Raw genomic sequence first — 18,844 nt, 5'->3', positions numbered from 1 at the left:
ATTATAAGATTTTGCTGCCCTGCTAAGAGAATAATTATAGTTTGAAGGCTGTACTTGATGTATCTTAACTTCTTTTTTAAGTTTGTGGACTATATTTAGCCCATGTTTACTGTAAAGGAAAATTCTACATTATAAGAATATTATTTTTAAAGTCTATAAAATGCAGTTGGCATTCAGCAGGGAGGGCTTTTTACTCATCAGTAGGAAGCTCATCTGTATCTCAGGTAGGCACACCTGGCAGAACTATACTGCCACACAATTGACCTATGTTTTGGGGTGAGGAGGGAAATAATTATTTATTCCACTATGTTTTTTTAAAACAATAATAATAATAACAACAACAACAACACAGGAGTTGGGGAATAACTCTTCTGATTGAAGAATCACGATGGAATAATAGAATTATATTTTCATAACCAGCCAGAGTTCTAATGCTAAGGCTCCCTATTTTCAGCAAATTAGTTTTAGGACATAAGCCAACATTCAAAAGCACAAATATACCATTGTCCCAGTGTTGCAAAAAAGGAATTTTGGATTGTGCTTGATTGCAATTCTGCAACCTTACAGCACTAATACAGGTGAAACTCAGAAAATTAGAATATCATCGAAAAGTGCATTTATTTCAGTATTGCAACTTAAAAGGTGAAACCAATATATGAGATAGATGCATGACATGCAAAGCAAGATATGTCAAGCCTTTATTTGTTGTACAGTAATTGTAATTATTTGTCGTTAGGCGGGTCAATTATAAATGGAATGTAATTAATGAAATGTAATAGCAATGTTTATTTTTGTATTATTGTAACTATTTGTTTTATTACTGTGGAATTTCCAAAAGAAAGCATTTGTAAAAATTAAAAGAAAAATAATAAATAATAAGTTGCATTACTGAAATAAATGCACTTTTTGACAATATTCTAATTTTCCAAGTTTCACCTGTATGCAGTGCCCTGTCTGCAGTCTTAATATATTGCATTTTAATTTAATAATAATAATAATATATTGCAATATTTAAAACACAGCAAATTCACTGTTCCCCCCCAATAAACCTGTGAAAACTACCTGTGAATAGCTTTTTTTCTCCCCCAAACCCCAAATGCTGAATTGTGTTGGACTCAAAATACTGTCCCTTATTCTTGTGCTGTAGCAATTCCTATGTCCCATGATTTGGTCCTGGTTTTCCTAATATTTTTAGGAAATTGGGAGGATTGGCACAATTGTAACTCATGTGCTGCATCAATCAAAGCTAATCAAGGCCATAGCTGCCAAGTTCTCCCTTTTTTAAAGGGAAATTCCCTTATGCTGAATAGGCTTCCTCGCGAGAAAAGGGAAAACTTGGCAGCTATGATCAATGCATCCTTGCTTTACAAAACTGGCATCCATTGTTGCAAGATTGGCTTCATGGTTCCTTGACCTGCTGCAGAGACAGTAATTTCAGTATCCCCTGTAGTATTTGAGTCTTGCAAAAAGCTTTCATTAATGGGGATTGGAGGGATTTCCTTCTGGTGGCAGCCGTTCTTATCCTGGGGCCAAAGGAGTGTGCTCTGGAGGGCTTCCTAATGGGAAGAGCTTCTCTGGCTGTTTGTGCTACCACTGAAAGGGGCAGCTGGGAAGGCCAGGTGTGCCAACCAAAAACCACCCATGGTGCTTTGGGGCTCCAGATATTGGGAGAAAGAAGGACCACCTTAATATATAGTCATTCTGAATTATAGCAACCTACTAGAACCAAAACAGCCTAAGAAACCAAGAGTACCCCTTAAGTCCCAGCTCTCTGGCCTCACTGGTTTAAAATTGGTCGCTGCCAATTAATTGAGATGATCAGTCCTGTTGAGTTTAAAGTCCACTGCCCTATTATTAATGCAATTGCCCTTGCTACTATCACAATTTTACAAGGACAGTTCAAACCATGCAGGTGTTCGTATTGCATTTAGAAAAGCAATGATTTGGAATGGAAGATAGCTTGAATGTAATCTAAATTCAGTGCAAAGGAAAAAGTCAAACAGCTCTGAAGACGAGACAAAATAGCTGAGCACCATGGACAAGTCAAAGGGCGATACATGATTTTTGTATTTGCTTTTTCACCGTATTATTCATACCAACTTTTTTTTCACTCTTCTGCTTTACTTTTTTAATTGCATGGCTGTAGGAGACTGCGTCCGTGCTGTCCCCTTCCTCAGTTCTCTTGACTGCCGTTGCTTCATGCTTTGAAGGAGGCTCCAGATGCAAATTGATTACATTGCCTTCTTCTGGTCTGAAGACCAAAAATGCATTTAAGGTTATACAGCTCAAGTTGTTAGGAGGATTGCCGTGGATTACTCTGGGCAGGCCGATCTCATTATATTTCAGGATGTCAGGTTCTGTCTGCTGTTGTGAGTACTTGATTTCATATTCCTTTATTGGCAAGCTCCTTTTTTCACCTAGGAATGTTTGGATAGAGTCTAATTTCCCTCTCATTCTGTCTCCCTCGGCATGGGCTGTCATCATTGGGACATAGTTGTATGGTTTGATGCACGAAACTTCAATCTTTTTGTTGCTTGAATCTGGTTCTCCTTCAGTAAATTTGCAATCCATTTTTTGTCTCTCTCTTGCCAACTGTGTTACCCAGGCCGTGTTTTTCTTATTAGCAGGCACCATATTCTGGTGAGAGATGCTTGAGACTGTTTTGGTTACTCTTGGTCTCTTGGTCTCTTGTTGGATCTTACAGCATGTGAAAGGAGTAGCTCTCCCCCAGCCTTGTTCCTGGAAGGAAAGAAGGGAGGGGAAAAGATGGTGCCTTTAAATTCAGAGTCTTGAGGCCGTACCAAAAACATGAATCTTTCACTTTGACAAAAAAACACTTAATATAATAAATTTCACCAAACCTCTATACAAAACTTGTAGTGAATTTTGGCCAAATTCTTCTTAAACTTTTCAATGTCATGTTAGGGAACTTTTCCATGTAATCTAGGACTTTCATTTGAAAAATCAGAATTTTCCACTAAATGTTATATTGGATATGTGCTGCTGGTGATGATTTATTGAACCAAGTTAGTAATGAAATCTTATAAAAAGACCCAATGTCAGCCCTCTGGGGGCCACTTGCCAAAGTGTAAAAGCAGGTGTAGTCCTTTTTTAACGGATACATTGGGGTGGGAGTCCCAGGAGTGTCACCAAAAAATATTCTGGTATAACATAATCACAGTAGGGTGTCCACAGAACTGGTCAGGTTTTTTTAAATGGATAAATTCAGGTGGGGAGGAATCAATGATTATTTGGATCTAAAGAAGGCTCTATATCTTTAAAGCTAAATGATTACCATATTAAATTCTGCTGTATTCTCACATTCTTTGTGATATACATTATGCATGCTGTTATCCCCCTATTTTTCCACATTTGATATGATGGTGATTAAAAAAACAAACTCAATTGTTTAAAAGAAAACCAATAAAGTAGTATGATTTTTAAAAAGATATTTTTTTAAAAAAGAATGAAATCACAGCTAAAACAAAAGTCCAACTAAGAAAAAACTGTTACATATATATGCTATGTTAAAAGCTAGTTAGCAACACACACTTGTGTTAGTATGTAATGCTACACACACTTACTTGTGTATGTAATCCTATATACACTTACTTTGGAGCATGCACCATTGAGTATTGGATTGTGGCATTTGTTCTCTTTGTGCAGGGCAGAAAAGGGTAGTTAAAACAAAGGGCATGACCCAACGAATGCTAAGATACTTTAAAAGCCCCTACTTATTTTCAGTTAGCGTTATGAACATGCTTAAATCTTTCCCACTGAAATCAGTGGAATATGCAGCCTGGCCCTGGACATACCTACGCAGAAGTGGGTCGCACTGTGTTCAAGGAGGGGAATTGGGGTCCAGCCATCTCTGGAGGGCCACAGCCTTCCCCCCACACCACACCCTTGACTAAGTAATACAAAACTCATACTTTGTTCATTGTAATGCCAAATTGCTTTTTGAAGTTTTCCTAACTGCAGCATCAGAAAGCATGACTTGTAAGTACTATCAAGCATGGCTTTTCAGCTCACTTTTCAGCTGGTAAGTAACAAGACCAATCATTTTAAATTTGCTGAAAAGTAGCTGCTATTTATTTTGGTTCACTTATCAATGGAATCAATAGAAAAGCAACTTCAAGTTTATTTACGCTCACAAAGAATTAAAATTTATTTACATTTTTATTCTGCTTGTAATTTTGAAAAATGAAAACACATATTAATTGGTCCTTAAGTATGACATGTTATTTTCTGTAAAGCCATTATTTTACAAGGTACAAGTCTACATAGGTGAAGATTGACAACCATTTAACCACATATCTGCATTTTGCATGAGAGGTAAATCTTTCATCCACTTGGCCTAACAGGGTCACACAGGTAACTGACTCAGCAAGTGGTTATGGCTATAGCATGGTTAAGCAACCACTTTGTAAATGACTATTTGTATCCACCCATTATCCAAAACTTTGCTTAAGCCCTGTTTTGTTTTGTTTTAAACTGGAGCACAGAGTTTCACAATTCTTAGCAGTAAATGTGATGTGCAATGAGGGTAGCAGGAAGCCCTTCAACAGCGTTCACTAAAACCAGCATTTCTACAGAAGTGGTAGTAGGGTTCTACAGAAGAGGAAGGGTTAAGTCTAGCAACAAATCCAAGAAAAGGCAATTCAAATAAAAAGTTTACAATGGTTCAAGCAATTTTGTCTCCTATAACCGGGGGGGGGGGGGTGAGGTATTCATGTCATTTAATTGGTGGTTGACCCCAAAAATCTTTTGCCCCACACTTGTAGAAATAGGTGTGGTTTCTTAAATATCTTGCATGTTTGTTACAACATTTCTGTCAGTCACTGTTTTAATCCCTTCTTTGTAGGCACTGATGAATCCTGAAAAAATGGTCATGCTATTGAACACTTTTGCTTTAAATAATTTCATGCCTGCTTTAAGAACAAGAAAGCAAGCTGCTTGTCAAAAAAAGTTCATTTTTGTCAACTAGCCTACTGTGTTCTTGCATGAGGTTTATGCACATGAATTCCTGGTGAGAGCCCTTGCTACCATCACCAAAACAAAAAGGGAAAAGCCACTCAGCTCTCAGATTTTTTTTGCATAAGAACTGAAAATATTTGGTTCAAGGACTATGATCAGCTTATGTGAAAACTTGTTTGTTTGAAACTAAAAAGAATTTGGCAAGATTTTATAATAAAACTACTTGAACAAGTTTCTGTACAGTTGATCAAATATAAGTGGATTCCATGAATCATAGGTGAGTGACATTGGGACTCTTGCAATTGGATATCCAGAAATGTCATTACCTTCCTGCTACTCCAAATGCATCAGATAAGGTGTAGGATAATTATGGCAGATGTTGACAGGAAAATCTCTTGGATTGAAATACTGAGGAACATGCTGTCACTGTGCATACAGAAAAGTATTTTATTGAAGCTATCTAGATTATAAAGCAATGTGAGTTACCTAATTTTGCAGAGGGGGACAAGTCCTAGCTAACATAAACAAATCAAGAAGTATATACAGTCAATTCTACACACACAAATATAACTAAATATTAACTTTGCTTCCTTAGTCTTATCTACACATTGTTTGAACATTAAACATAAAAGAAAACTTTAAAAATAAACTTTTTACAACATCTAAAAACAGCTAAGGCTTTGCACAAATTGGAGGGCACTTGAAAATAGTACATCATTGTGGTAGAGACTGTGCAGACAATTTATGGTACTTTTCTAGGTTCCATTTGGTGAAGCACTTGGTCTAGGCCTGTAACTCATTGAGATAAATATAGCCCATGAGCAGCTTAGTCTGGCCTGGCAGATATTTGACAGCCTTCTATTGCCACGCTTGATAGAGAGCAAAAACAGGCATTGTGGCTATGTATGGCTCGATGACTTCCAAATTGTACGGGCTTAATTTAGGCAAAATCTGATCCCTTGCCCATCTAAGGGGCATACCTGTACTTTCCATATTCTGAGTTTGGTGCAATAGTTCAAGTATTCCTTGAGAAGACAAACTACACTGGTCATGCTGCTTCTGCAGTGGTCCTTCTCAATCAAAAGGACCAATGAGAACAAAACAGACTGAAGTAGCTTGCATTTACATACAGTGGGGATTGGAAGTAGTGAAACACCATGCCCAATTTTCTAAATAAGAACTAGCTGTGTGTACTTTTAAAGACATAAAGTTTTAGGCAAACTGGGGGCGTCATCTGGGCAATGCACATTAAGGCTCATCTCTGAGAGCCTGAGTCTATACTGTAGACTCTATTGGTTCAACTAAACATATTTAAGGATCTACTGAAACCATTATCATATTGTAAGAGGTAATCAATTGGTATTTTAATTTTGTACAGAAATGAGTGGCAGTCAACTCTATTCAAAATGGCACCTATGCAAACTAACAAATCTGCCCAGTCTGCTTTACAATGACTTTTCAGTATTTTTTCTCATTATACAGAGTGCTCCAAATAAATCCATGAATAGCCCAACAAGAAATTACAATTTAAAAAGTCAGGTCAGCCTAAAGGGCAATGCAGCTATTGCAACACGGCTGACCGTTAAGGAAGGGAATAGTCCAGAAAGCAGAGGGATCTCCTGTGTTTTTGATTCATTTCCTTGTTTGGTTCCAGTGTGACTCCTGCTTCTGGTGCAAGGGTCTTGCATCTCATTGGCTTTGCTGATTCGTGCGCCTTTTGTATGCAGAAAATGCATGCTGTTGAGATGATTGTGTCTTCGCAGTGCAATTGAATTAGACATGGTTGTCATTTTTGTATCTGGTGCAAATGCACAATGCCAGTAGCAACGATCTGGGTTTCTTGAGATGAATGAAGTCTTGGAAAGCCTTGAGTCAAAAGAGGCTATTTCATGCATTTTTATTTGCTCCTTCACTGCATTACACATTGTTTCTATTCTTTTTTCACTCTTTTGCTCTTTGGTTTTAAAAACCTGACCACAGCAACTTGTCTCAGAAACAGCATGGAATGGTTTTTCACTTGCCTGGGAAGTAACAGTCTTGCTTTTCTTTGCTGAAGGATCCAGGGTGGTTTTGAGAGTTGCATCTTTCAGAGGTGGCAGTACTAATGATGGCTTAACAGAAGCAGTTTCAGTGCCAACATGATTACATATGGGAGGCTCGTAGCCTTTTGTGTCTTTGTATTTCACAGTTTCTAGAGTTTTGGGTTTTCCTGGACTCAGTATACTATACTCCTTTATTGGCACTGTTCTCTTTTCTCCTTGGAAGAGAGGACTCTCTTTCATTAGAAAAAATCTCCTTTCACTTAAACTAGCTTGAGCATCCTTTAAGGACACTTTTCTCTTTTCTCCTTGAGATGTCTGACTAGAATATATTTTGCCATAACAGTTTTCCTTTTTAGAGTCTTCTGTTGCAGAAGAGTCTATGGTTGCACTCTGTAAAAGCAGAGTCTGTTGTTTTTCTGGAATACGCTCCGTGGCTGCGCATGTACTTAATTTGAAATCAGTTTTCAATGGTTCTGTACCCTTGGGGTCTTGTTCCAAACTTTTGTCAATAACTTGATTCAGATCTAAGCAGTAAAGGCATCCACTGACAGACTGGCATCCACTGACAGACTCACTTGTCTTTGCTTTTCTAGCTTTCTTTTGTAGCTGAAGATAAGCAAATGGGGCTGTTTTGCCCCAGCCTTGGACCTGAGAGCAAAATGATGTGAATATGTTAGTATTTAAAGCAGCAGAGCAACTAGATTTACTGGTAATCTCTTGCTAATTTTAACTGTGGGTCAATATGCAGGAAAAGATATTCTCTGTTCAAAAAAAAGTGTAATTGAAATAAGGTTCCTAGACCATTCTAAAATAATGCCCCATTAGCAAGAAAGTCAGACAAGACTGTTGAGCAGACCTTAAATGAGCCATAGAACAATGAGTCATAGAACAAGAAGGTCTAGCACAAGGCAACTCCTGACTTTTGTTTCATACCAGTCTGTTTAAATAACAAACTGTGCATATCATATTATGGCTAATTTTTAGTCTCAAATGGGAGGACCAAAAGTTATGATTCACGTTCTTAATGCTTTCTTTACAGCTCTTCAGTAACACAGCATTCCTGCCAATGGGACAGCAGAAGACAGAGTATTTGAATATCTCAAAGACAGTTTACTGGGCACATGGTAGCAAAACAAAAAAGTGGAAAGTGTGGTGCTCTTTTTTATTTGTCCTTTCTAAGTGCTTGTCTTCTAAGTTTTTATTATTTCCTTCCTAATGTTTCCAGTAGAAAGAAAAATACATATGTCCGTTCCAAGGTTGACATATATTCAGCTCAATTTATTTATTGGGCAGGGATATGGAAAGGATTTAGATCCAAACCAACCCTTTTCTTTGCTCCAACCAACATTTGAACTCTGACATTAGTAACGGCCACATAGACCATAGTGACTGGAAGAGGCCTTATAAGGTTCTCCACCCTCAACTTGGAGATTTGAAACATCCAATGGCCCCCTGGCACACCCTCCCAGGGACCATAGGATCTAACCTCAATACTGAATAATTTTTTTAAGTAGTAGAAAGTATAAAATACCATTTTATAGAAGAAAAAAGCAGACAATGGACTGAAGCAATTACAGTATCTGTACAGTACTTCAATGCTCCATACACACATACTATACTATACTATACTATACTATACTATACTATACTATACTATACTATACTATACTATACTATACTATACTATACTATACTTCAGTGCACAACTGGAGGTGCTGTACCTCTAGAAAACACAAGTTGCTTTTCTCCAGAACAGCCCCATTGCCAGGCGCAACAAGTGTTCTGATCAATCCTTTCATTATTATTTTTTTAAAAAATAGTGAATATTATATCTACCATGAAGTTCTCAGGGCACCTTACAGTAAACTCACAAGTTATTTTCAATTCAGTTTTGAGGACAAGCCCTCCTAAGGCAGCGTACCATCACATTTAAACTAATACAATAAAACCACACCACAATTAATATAAACAGCAACAGAATAGAACATGTGAAACAAATAAAAGCCAGCAACACCATCTCTAAATAGTTGCACACAACAACCAAAAAAATCTCTTTAAGGCCCATTTAAAACTCTGAAGCAGGAGGCCAATTAAGTTCTTAAGGGAGGGAGTTCCAAAGATGCAGGACTATCACTGAAAAGGCCCTATACTTGGTTTCCAGAAATCTGATTGGTCTACCTGTAAAGATAGTCATAAATGGAAATAACTTCACCCAAAGCAAAAAAAAGTATGAATAATCTGTGCCAGGCAAAACTCTGAAGCATGGTGGTATTGCTAGCATGGAGTCCTATGAACCATACAAAAGCCAAAATAGGTACCATCACAGCAGCCAGGCTGAGCTCTTGTAAGCAAACCCTTAGGTTGTGTTAGCTTTGCTTCTGGGAACAGTTATGGTTCTGAAAGCTGCCACCTACTAGTCTGTCAGCATAAATGCCTGTTATGAGCCTGAGTTTGAATACAAGAGGGAAAGCTGGATCATGCACTCCTGGCTATGTGAAAGGACAGCTTTGCTGTTTGGTCAATAATTCCTGGTCCACTGGAGTAACATAAACTACATCTCCATGCCCATGAAAGACAACCATTGCAGAGTAGCCTACTGCCACATTCCTAATTATGACAAAACCAGACCACACTGGCAAACTCCTTCAAATATGATCCAGTCCAATTTTTTGCTCTGAAACAGGATGCATTATCTCCTAACTAGAATCTTAGTTAATAGAACTGAATTTTTATTGTTTTGAAATTGTTACGCTTGCTCTGCTACATTGTAAGCTGCTTTAAGTAGGATATAAAACAGGCAAAGGACACCCAGAGAAGGGCCTCCGAAGAGAATCTCAGCATTCAGGCAGCGGTCCTGCAGACATCTGCAACCTGAGCTACTCAGCTTTAAAGGTTAACAACAGGACTATGAATTGTATTTGGAAATAGACATCTAACCATTGAATATGTTTATACACTGGTGCAATGTGTTCCATTCGACCAAACATATCATGGGCTAGTTGTGGCTTCTCAGTAGTTTTCTAAGGCATCCTCTTCCATCTGAGTCTGGATAGGTTAGTTGATTAGAGCATGATAATGCCAAGGTTGCAGGTTCGATCCCCTTATGGGACAGCTGCATATTACTGCATTGTAGGGGGTTCGACTAGATGATCCTCAGGGTCACTGCCAACACTACAATTCTATGATGACATTGCATTAGCTTAACATAAGAAAGTCATCTAGAGGAGGGGTGAAAACTGGCATAGCAGCTGAAAGTGGCATAAAGTGCTTCATGCAACATCTCACTTGGGCACCCAGATATAAGAACAGATCTAAACAAATCTCCAAGCTTTGCACCTAATTCTTCATGGAAATGCAAAACCACCCAAAATAGACTCAGCATATCAGGCAAAACCACTTATAAACCAATTATAATCAGTACCCCCATCTTGTCTGGATTGAGCTTCAGTTAGTTAGCTAGCATGCATCCAGTTCATGCAACCCAGCCAGATGGACAGGGTATAAATAATAATAATAATAATAATAATAATAATAATAATAATAATAATAATAACAACAACAACAACAACTACTACTACTACTACTCATTTCAGACATCACTTCATCTTACCCACCACCACTTTTAATTTTACAAGAAAATGCCAGAACCTTACTCCAGGATCCCAAAGGACCTCAGGATTTCCATACAGAAGAGATTCTAAACAGCATAAGAGACAAAATAAATCCCTGCATAATACATTAGTGATGATCTCTCAGCACCACATTCTGAAAATGGCTCTCCACATAGGAACTGAAGCACAATGTCCCTGGAAATATACACCAGAATAATATCATAACTGATGGTAACAAAACCTGCTGAGAGATTTAGGAAAGATACCACGGTTGCAATCAGGGTTGTGATAATTACCTACTAGATAACTTTAATTCAAAAATGAGAAATTAGCAATCAATAGATGGAACAGTCTGCAGGTTAAGAGAAGGTACATATCTACTTCCTTCAAGGTGGTATGGATTGCTCCCTCTCACGAGAAAGCATTACTAGACCTTGCTTATCATTCTCTTCCCCAAACACTTGCAAGCTGTTATAAGCTAGGAAATGCAAAGTGTGTATACAAGGAAAGGATTGACTCTGGATGAAGCCACTGGCAGGATTGCAGCCCTAAAAATAAGGTCCATGTGGACATAGCCACAGGGCTTCTCAATTATACACAGAAATCAGGACACAAAGCAGAGCTCAAAAAATGTAGTAAACATGAGCCTAAAAATAGAGTAAAAATGGCATGGCAGTAGGAAGAAAAGCTTTGACATTTGCTTCACAATCCAAAATACAAGAAAACTGTAAAAGTAATTACACAAGAGTATAACTAACTGCAGTCATATGAAGACTTACTTGGGCATAAAGGTAAAGGGACCCCTGACTGTTAGGTCCAGTCGTGGACGACTCTGGGGTTGCGGCGCTCATCTCACATTATTGGCTGAGGGAGCTGGCGTACAGCTTCCGGGTCATGTGGCCAGCATAACTAAGCCGCTTCTGGCGAACCAGAGCAGCGCATGGAAATGCTGTTTACCTTCCTGCTAGAGCGGTACCTATATATCTACTTGCACTTTGACGTGTTTTGAACTGCTAGGTTGGCAGGAGCAGGGACTGAGCAACGGGAGCTCACTCCATTGCGGGGATTTGAACCGCCAACCTTCTGGTTGGCAAGCCCTAGGTTTAGACCACAGCGCCACCCATAAATGCAGACTGACTTATTTCCATGCATAGCGCCAGCTGCACAAATGACATATAATGGGAAAGTGTAGAGTACCCTGAGCAAAGAATTAAAGTACTGCTACATATAACCTGAACCAAATCATAAATACTATTATTATAATAATTTCATCAAAAGCATTGTCTAATTTAAGGATTATCTTTTATGTAAATTTAGGAACCCAACACTACTGACTTTAGTCTGGACAGGGTGAAATTATTAATACCTATTATTTTTATTTTTATTAATTCCTTTGTAAATAGATCAACAAGATTCTTGCAGTTCCTTAAAAGATTAACACGTTTATCATGGCATAGGTTTTTTATGAATTAAAGCTCTGTCTATCTCCCAAATGCTTTTATCATGCTAAATAGACTTAACATGTCTCAAGTTTTGTTTTTAAATATTTATTTTCTTTAAAATAATTTTATCCCACATTTGAGTATATAAACTTTCTAAGCAGCTAAGAAAGTTTAAGAACTACAATACAGAAACAATACAAACCATAAGAATGTCAACAAAAGTAGCCAGCAGCAAAGGAAGTGTTAAAACAATTAATTAAAAATTCAGGAGAATACAGTTGTATGAACCTCATTCTAAAGGTTAAGAGTAGGTGCCAGTCAATTTATCCCTGGAGAAAATATTCCAAAACCAGGATACCACTATCTGATTGCCACCCACTTTCCATCTGAAAGTGGAAGTACCGGTAACCAAAGCAAGGCCTCTGATGAATGTCTTAAAAGTCAAGCAGGTTCATATAGGAGTAGTCAAGCCTTCAGATACTCTGGTCCAAAGCCATATGAGACTTTATATGTTAAAACCTGTCACAACCAGTATCTTGGAAAATCCTTGAAATCAAATTAGAAGCCACAGAAAACTGGCAAGCTACATTCCAAGTGGCTTGTTCCAGTCAATAGTTTAGTTGCCATATTCTGAAGTAGTTTAAGATAACAAATAGTTTCCAAAGGCCTCTCCAAGTCCACTATAGTAGTCAGACTTCGATTTTCCACAGCATGTATGGACAAGGCAAAGCTAACTCTGTCTAGGCAGGGCCATAGGTAGTATTGCAACTTAAGGTGAGGGAAGGTGCATGCATCCGCAGCTGCAACATTTATATTGAAAAGAATCAGCAATGGAGACCTGTATAGCTAAATGGACTTCTGCAACGGTATCACCTGATGGACGTGAAACCAAGGATATAATTTTTATATTTATCAGAATGTACATTTGGTCACAAAATGCTTCAACTGATACTACATTTGAATCAGCCCCTAGGAGACAAGTGGTGCCCATTTATAAACCACATTATATTATAGCAGATTCTTTTTAATGGATAATTGGTGACTGAAAGTATAAATGTTCACAACATAAAATTCTTACTCACAGCTTCCTCCCATCCTGTTCCATTAATACAATCCAAAGACCTTTCCTCTTGTTCATTTATGCTGTTACTGATGCTTAGAAGGGTGTAAATCTGATTCCTCTCCCGCCTCTCATTTGGGTAGGTGCAGCGCAATTCTGTTTCCACAATTCTTGTATTTCCAGCGACTCTTTCAGACTCTATTTCATTTTGCTTCTGTTCAGAGGAAGTCATTACACTTGCTGACTCTGTAGGTTACACACGTTCTGCCTGTGTTTTAAGGATTTTTTAAAAATAATAATAATACTGCAGTTAGACAATTTATAATAGCATGAATGAAAGAAAATTGGTATGTTTATTTTTTTACTGACCAGGTGTTGCTGGGTGATACCAAGTAATTTTACCTCTAAAATCCTTTAACAGAATACAAGAATACCCCATCTGACAGGAGTCCTGCTGACTCAGGAACTGCATAGCAGCTGTGGATCTCAAATCACAGCACCTACATTATTTCTAGACTTGTATGATAAAGAAGGGATTGAATAAAATTTTGGTTTAAGATGAGAGCTATGATGGTAAGCATTCCTTATTTCCTATCTCACCCCTTCTAGCCTGGAACAAAGGAGCAGGTTTTACTCCTCTCTACCCAGGGCGAATTTCTCAACCCTGCAGCCAAGCTGAATGATGCCCAGGGAAAATCAAACCTGCCCAGTAGTACTGCCTCCACTCCTGAAAAGTTTTCCAAATCTAAGTCAGGATCCACTCCTTGTTCTCCAAGTCCCAAACCCACAAATTACTCGGTAGTGAAACCAAGCAGCCAGGTACCAGATTTAGAGCAAAGCCTACCATAAGAAGCCACAGCAATAGATAAAGACAAATACTTTATTAAGAGACCACAAGACTAAATAGAATCCTTTTTATACTAAAAACTACAATGTAAGAAACAAAAAAACTTTTGGGACTTCAGGTACAGACCAAAAAGAACAGCATTAGCTTGCCGCACCCTACCACCAGCCTCATAGTCACAGATCCCACCAGCAAGCTACATCCAGGTCGTTGCAACTTCATCTGAATGGGGGCCCCAAACTAAGTCAAAGACCACTTTTTAATACCAAAAAGCCTGGTTACAAGGCAGATTTTTGCCAATCACAGCCTCTAGGGCAGGGGTCCCCAAACTACGGCCCCCGGGCCGGATGCGGCCCAATCGGCCTTCCAATCCGGCCCGCGACGACCCCCGCCGCCCGCTGCCGCCGCCCGCTCTCACGGCGCGCGGCGCAGCGACAATCTAAAAAATCGGCAAAAAAATCGCCGAAAATCCTTTGTGCGCATGCGTACAGGCCTCTCCCGACCCGGAAGAGGTCATTTCTGGTGCACTTCCGGGTCGGGGGAGGCCCATACGCATGCGCACAAGCGATTTTCGGCGATTTTTTCCCCGCCCGTGTGCGTGTGCGCATGCGCACGGGCGCGCACTCCCCCGCCCTCCGGCCCGCTGCGCGCGCACTCCCCTGCCGTCCGGCCCACCGCGCGGGCGGCGCGGCGGGCACCGGCCCGCCGCTCGGTAAGTCTGGGGACCCCTGCTCTAGGGCCTAATTTTCCCAACATTAGATAATGTACATACTGGAAAACTATCCAGCTGCTGCTACAAAGTTCATTTTTGCACCATTTCTATGACCATGAGCAGGGGTTGGCAAGGCTTACCAGGCATGTGCCAGATCACTGCACCGGATCACTCCTGTGGAGATCCTCCGACCTGGGCCGGCGCAGTGGAATGCCGAAAATTGCATCTGTGCATGTCCTTGGCGTTGGAAATCGCTTCTGCGCATGCCCAGACGCCAAAAATTGTGCCTGTGCAAAAGCAATTTTCTGCGTCTGGGCATGCGCAGAAGCGATTTCCAGCACTGCAGACATGCGCAGATGCTATTTCCAGCATCTGCAAATGTGCAGAAGCGCTTTCCAGAGCCGCAGAAGAGAGTCCCTGCACCGCGCCGGTTTAGCACAGCAGGCAGGGACTCGCCAAGCGGGCGGCTCGTGTGCCTGTTAAACAGCCTCCATGGGCTGCTTCCGGCCTATGGGCCTTAGGTTGCCAACCCCTGACCTTGAGCAATCCTGCAGCAGGCTCTCCACACTGGTGGCACATTATACTAATTAACTGGGACCTTTCCCTCAGAAAGACTACACCCAGAAGCCCAAGATGCTTCAAATAGATCAAAGAAATGGGAATTTATTTACAGGTATCATCCCTATACAGTGGTACCTTGGAAGTCAAACGGAATCCATTCCAAAAGTCCGTTCAACTTCCAAAACATTCAGAAACCAAGGAAGCTTCTGCAGCCAATCGGAAGCCGCGGAAGCCCCTTTGGACATTCGGGTTCCAAAGAATGTTCAGAAACCGGAACACTCACTTCCGTTTTTGCGGAGTTTGGAAGCCAAAACATTCGACTCACTAAGCGTTCAGGATCCAAGCTACAACTGTATTACTTTGCTCCCATCTTCCAAAAAAATCCTGCAGTTTGGTGTGTGTAAGTTGGGTGTGTGGATGTTAATGCTCCAGCCCACTGCCAAGACAGGACCAGCCACACCAACTGGCACAAGTTCCCCGAGTATCGCCCATCAGCTACATGTGCCCCGAGGAACAGTAAGGTTGTCCACCCCTGCCTTAGAGTGAAAGCAGACATCAGTTCTTAAGTGTGATGGAAACCTGTTTCCTAAAGTCCAGTGAAAAGACTGCATTGCTAGGCATTTGTTTTCAATGAAGAGAAGATCATTAAAATTTTCACCGCCTTACATAATGCTGGGGTCTGCAAAGTATTTTATTAGTTTTGGGGATGTTTTGCCTGGATTGGACAGGGAGCAGGGAACAGGCAGTTGTTCTTATGTAAAATGGGTAGCTTGTGGTGCCCATGAGAGTTTCTTCCATTTCCAAATATACTGTCAGGCCCAAAAATGTTGAGAACCCTGCAGTATAATGAATTGTTGTCTTCACCCTTAGTTTCACCTCTGTCTTTCTCTACTTCCCCCTAATGTTCTTCCTTCCCATATTTTAATACCATTTCTTTTTCTTTTAGAAAACTATTCCTCCCTCAGTTACACTGTTGTTCAGAAAACAAGCTGTCAAGTGTTCTCACGGCAACCATGCCCATAGCTCAGCCCCTCATTTCAGAACATGCTGACATGTCCCAGTTAATTGCAGGAAGGTGGAATGTAGTCAGTGCACAGTCAGAGGCACCCTTCTCTTAAAGCAGGCCCCCCAAACTTCGCCTCTCCAGATGTTTTGGACTACAATTCCCATCTTCCCCGACCACTGGTCCTGTTAGCTAGGGATCATGGGAGTTGTAGGCCAAAACATCTGAAGAGCCGCAGTTTGGGGATGCCTGTCTTAAAGCACCAGTTACCTATGGGAAGACATTGAGGCTGGTCAGGAGCACCCTTATTTTTAAAAATCTCAGTTGTGTATGGCTAGCCCAGTGTTTCCCAAACTTGGGTCTCCAGCTGTTTTTGACTACAACTCCCATCATCCCTAGCTAGCAGGACCAGTGGTCAGGGATGGTGGGGATTGTAGTTCAAAAACAGCTGGAGACTAAAGTTTGGGAAACACTGGGCTAGCCCAACCTTTCTCAACCTTAGGTCCACAGATGTTGTACTACAACTCCCCTCATCCCTGCCCACTGGTGTTGCAGTCCAACAACATCTGTGGACCCAAGGTTGAGAAAGGTTGGGCTAGACCACGTTTCCCAAACTTGGGTCTCCAGCTGTTTTTGAACTACAATCCCCATCATCCCTGACCACTGGTCCTGCTAGCTAGGGATGATGGGAGTTGTCCAAATACAGCTGGTGAGCCAAGTTTGGGAAACACTTGGCTAGACACTATGGGCAGAGTAAGAGTTCCAGTTACTTTGTGGGGGCGCTCTGCACGCGCTCAGAGGTCCCCCGCCTCGCCTTGCTTTCCCGAACTGCCCCCGTGGCGTGGCTCCAGTGTCGGCCCGGGTCCTCCGCCCGTCCCCCTCCTCTCTCTGGCCCCCTCGGACTCACCCCATAATAAGGCCTCCTTTTGGCGTTCCTCGTGCCCCTTCCTCCGCCCCCCGCAAGTCTTGTCACCCGCCTCAGCCTCCTCCTTCGCCTGCCAGTCCCTCACGCGGGACCCAGAGAGGGAAGGAGGGGAACACGGCGACGAGGGCACACCGACGGACGGACCCGGTTGTTGAGCGGCGGCGGCGGCGGCAGCACTGGCGCTGCTCCGGGAGGTGGGGCCTCCGGTGCGCTCACAGTCCCCTCGCCGCCCCGCGCCTCTGTCGCCGTCACCGCCCGCCCCCTCCCTCCTCAAAGCCGTTGCCCCGGGAGACGGGAGCGGTCGTTGTGAGGGAGGGGAGGAAAAGGGGCGGGGCCAAGGGGAGGCGGCGGCGGTTTAGGAAGCCAGGCCTGAGGGGGAGAAGTAGCGAACAAAGGGGGGGGGCGAGAGGGGCTCATTACCAGCATTATTCCTTGCATTTATATCCCCCCTTTTCCTCCAAGGGATTCAGGGTGGGCCACACGGTTCGCCCTCATTTAATCCTCACAACAGCCCTGCGAGGTGGATTGGGCTGGTTACTGGCCCGAACAAAGTCACCCAGCGTGTGACTTCCATGTGGCCGAGTTGGATTTTGGACACCAGTCTCCCTTGGTGCTAGTCCCACATGATAACCGAGTCTGACAGTTACCGCCCTGGCTCTCAGCATCAGCATCATCCCATAAGCTCTGCAAGTTGAAAGCTAGCACATCAAGAAGTGAGCCAAGACAGAACATTAAGATAAAGAGTCCCTCCACCATGATGATTTTGGCCAGACTCAGTGTGTAACACTACTAGGCCAATGGCCCTTCTTGGATCGAGAGTTGTTGGGAGAGGGAGCTTTGCAGCAGCCAGAGGGAAAGGAGAGCTTAGCCCTTCCCCTGGCAACTGTTCACCCCATAAAACTGCCCCTCTCTGCTCCCCATCAGAAATCTGAACATGTGTTTCCATCGCAAATACAGATAGGACAGGCCACACGTGCAACAAAATTCAGCTTCAAAAATGTATTGCTACTAGCAGCGAGGGTCAAGAGAGTCACTCCTTTAGCAATTTTCCGCTATGTCGAGATAATCTGTCACCTGGGAGTAAACATGTCAGTTCAGCTTCCTATGTGGCTGACTCATACAGCGAGCACCGTGCACTCAGAAGAAATCAGAAAAATGTGTTATGAGCTGTACGTTTGAACCCACATCATGTCTATGAAGCCAGCAATACCCTACTGAGAGAAATGAAGCCTTTTGCGTGGAGACAGGACACCTGTCTATTTAAAATGCATATATACCTTTCACCCATATACTCAGCTAAGAACCTGTCACACCAGGAAGTATAAACATATTAGTTTATTACACAGAAACAAAAGACAGTGGGTATATGGGTGTTGCTTTGGACAGCAAGTTTTACAATTAAAAGTCTTAAAAGGAGTTCCCAGCTATCCAAAAACCTGGAGCATGAGATGCAGTTTCACACTAAAGAGAAATTAAAGAAATTAAAATAAGGGAAGTGTAACTGATCTTATGAGCAAGTGGAGTGGAAAGTCAGGAATCTGAGCTCTGTGCCTTCTGACAGGCCACATTCACACCATATATTTAAAGCACAATGATACAACTTTAAACAGTGATGGCTTCCCACAAATAATTCTGGGAGCTGCAGTTTGTTAAGGGTCCTAAGAATT

General features: G+C 41.6%; 1 protein-coding gene across 2 annotated transcripts; it reads right to left on the bottom strand.

Annotated features, from left to right (window-relative positions):
- Nucleotides 1-1,953: 1,953 nt before the first annotated feature.
- Nucleotides 1,954-17,397, bottom strand: C6H16orf46 (chromosome 6 C16orf46 homolog). 2 transcript variants are annotated; one of them, XM_060275964.1, is made up of 3 exons: nt 17,160-17,397; nt 13,155-13,400; nt 1,954-2,739 (listed from the first exon to the last, which is right to left on the bottom strand). In XM_060275964.1, the coding sequence occupies exons 2-3, from the start codon at nt 13,362-13,364 to the stop codon at nt 2,044-2,046; spliced, it is 906 nt and encodes a 301-aa protein (XP_060131947.1). In that variant the 5' UTR covers nt 13,365-13,400; nt 17,160-17,397; the 3' UTR covers nt 1,954-2,043. The 2 variants fall into 2 exon arrangements, with proteins under 2 accessions (XP_060131947.1, XP_060131946.1); XM_060275963.1 differs by lacking the exon at nt 1,954-2,739 and adding an exon at nt 4,245-7,667.
- Nucleotides 17,398-18,844: the final 1,447 nt, after the last annotated feature.

This window comes from Zootoca vivipara, chromosome 6 (genome assembly GCF_963506605.1).
Source record: "Zootoca vivipara chromosome 6, rZooViv1.1, whole genome shotgun sequence".
Taxonomy (NCBI): Eukaryota; Metazoa; Chordata; class Lepidosauria; order Squamata; family Lacertidae; genus Zootoca; species Zootoca vivipara.
Note: the sequence above shows the minus strand (reverse complement) of the source record. Positions and strands in the feature narration are given on the sequence as shown.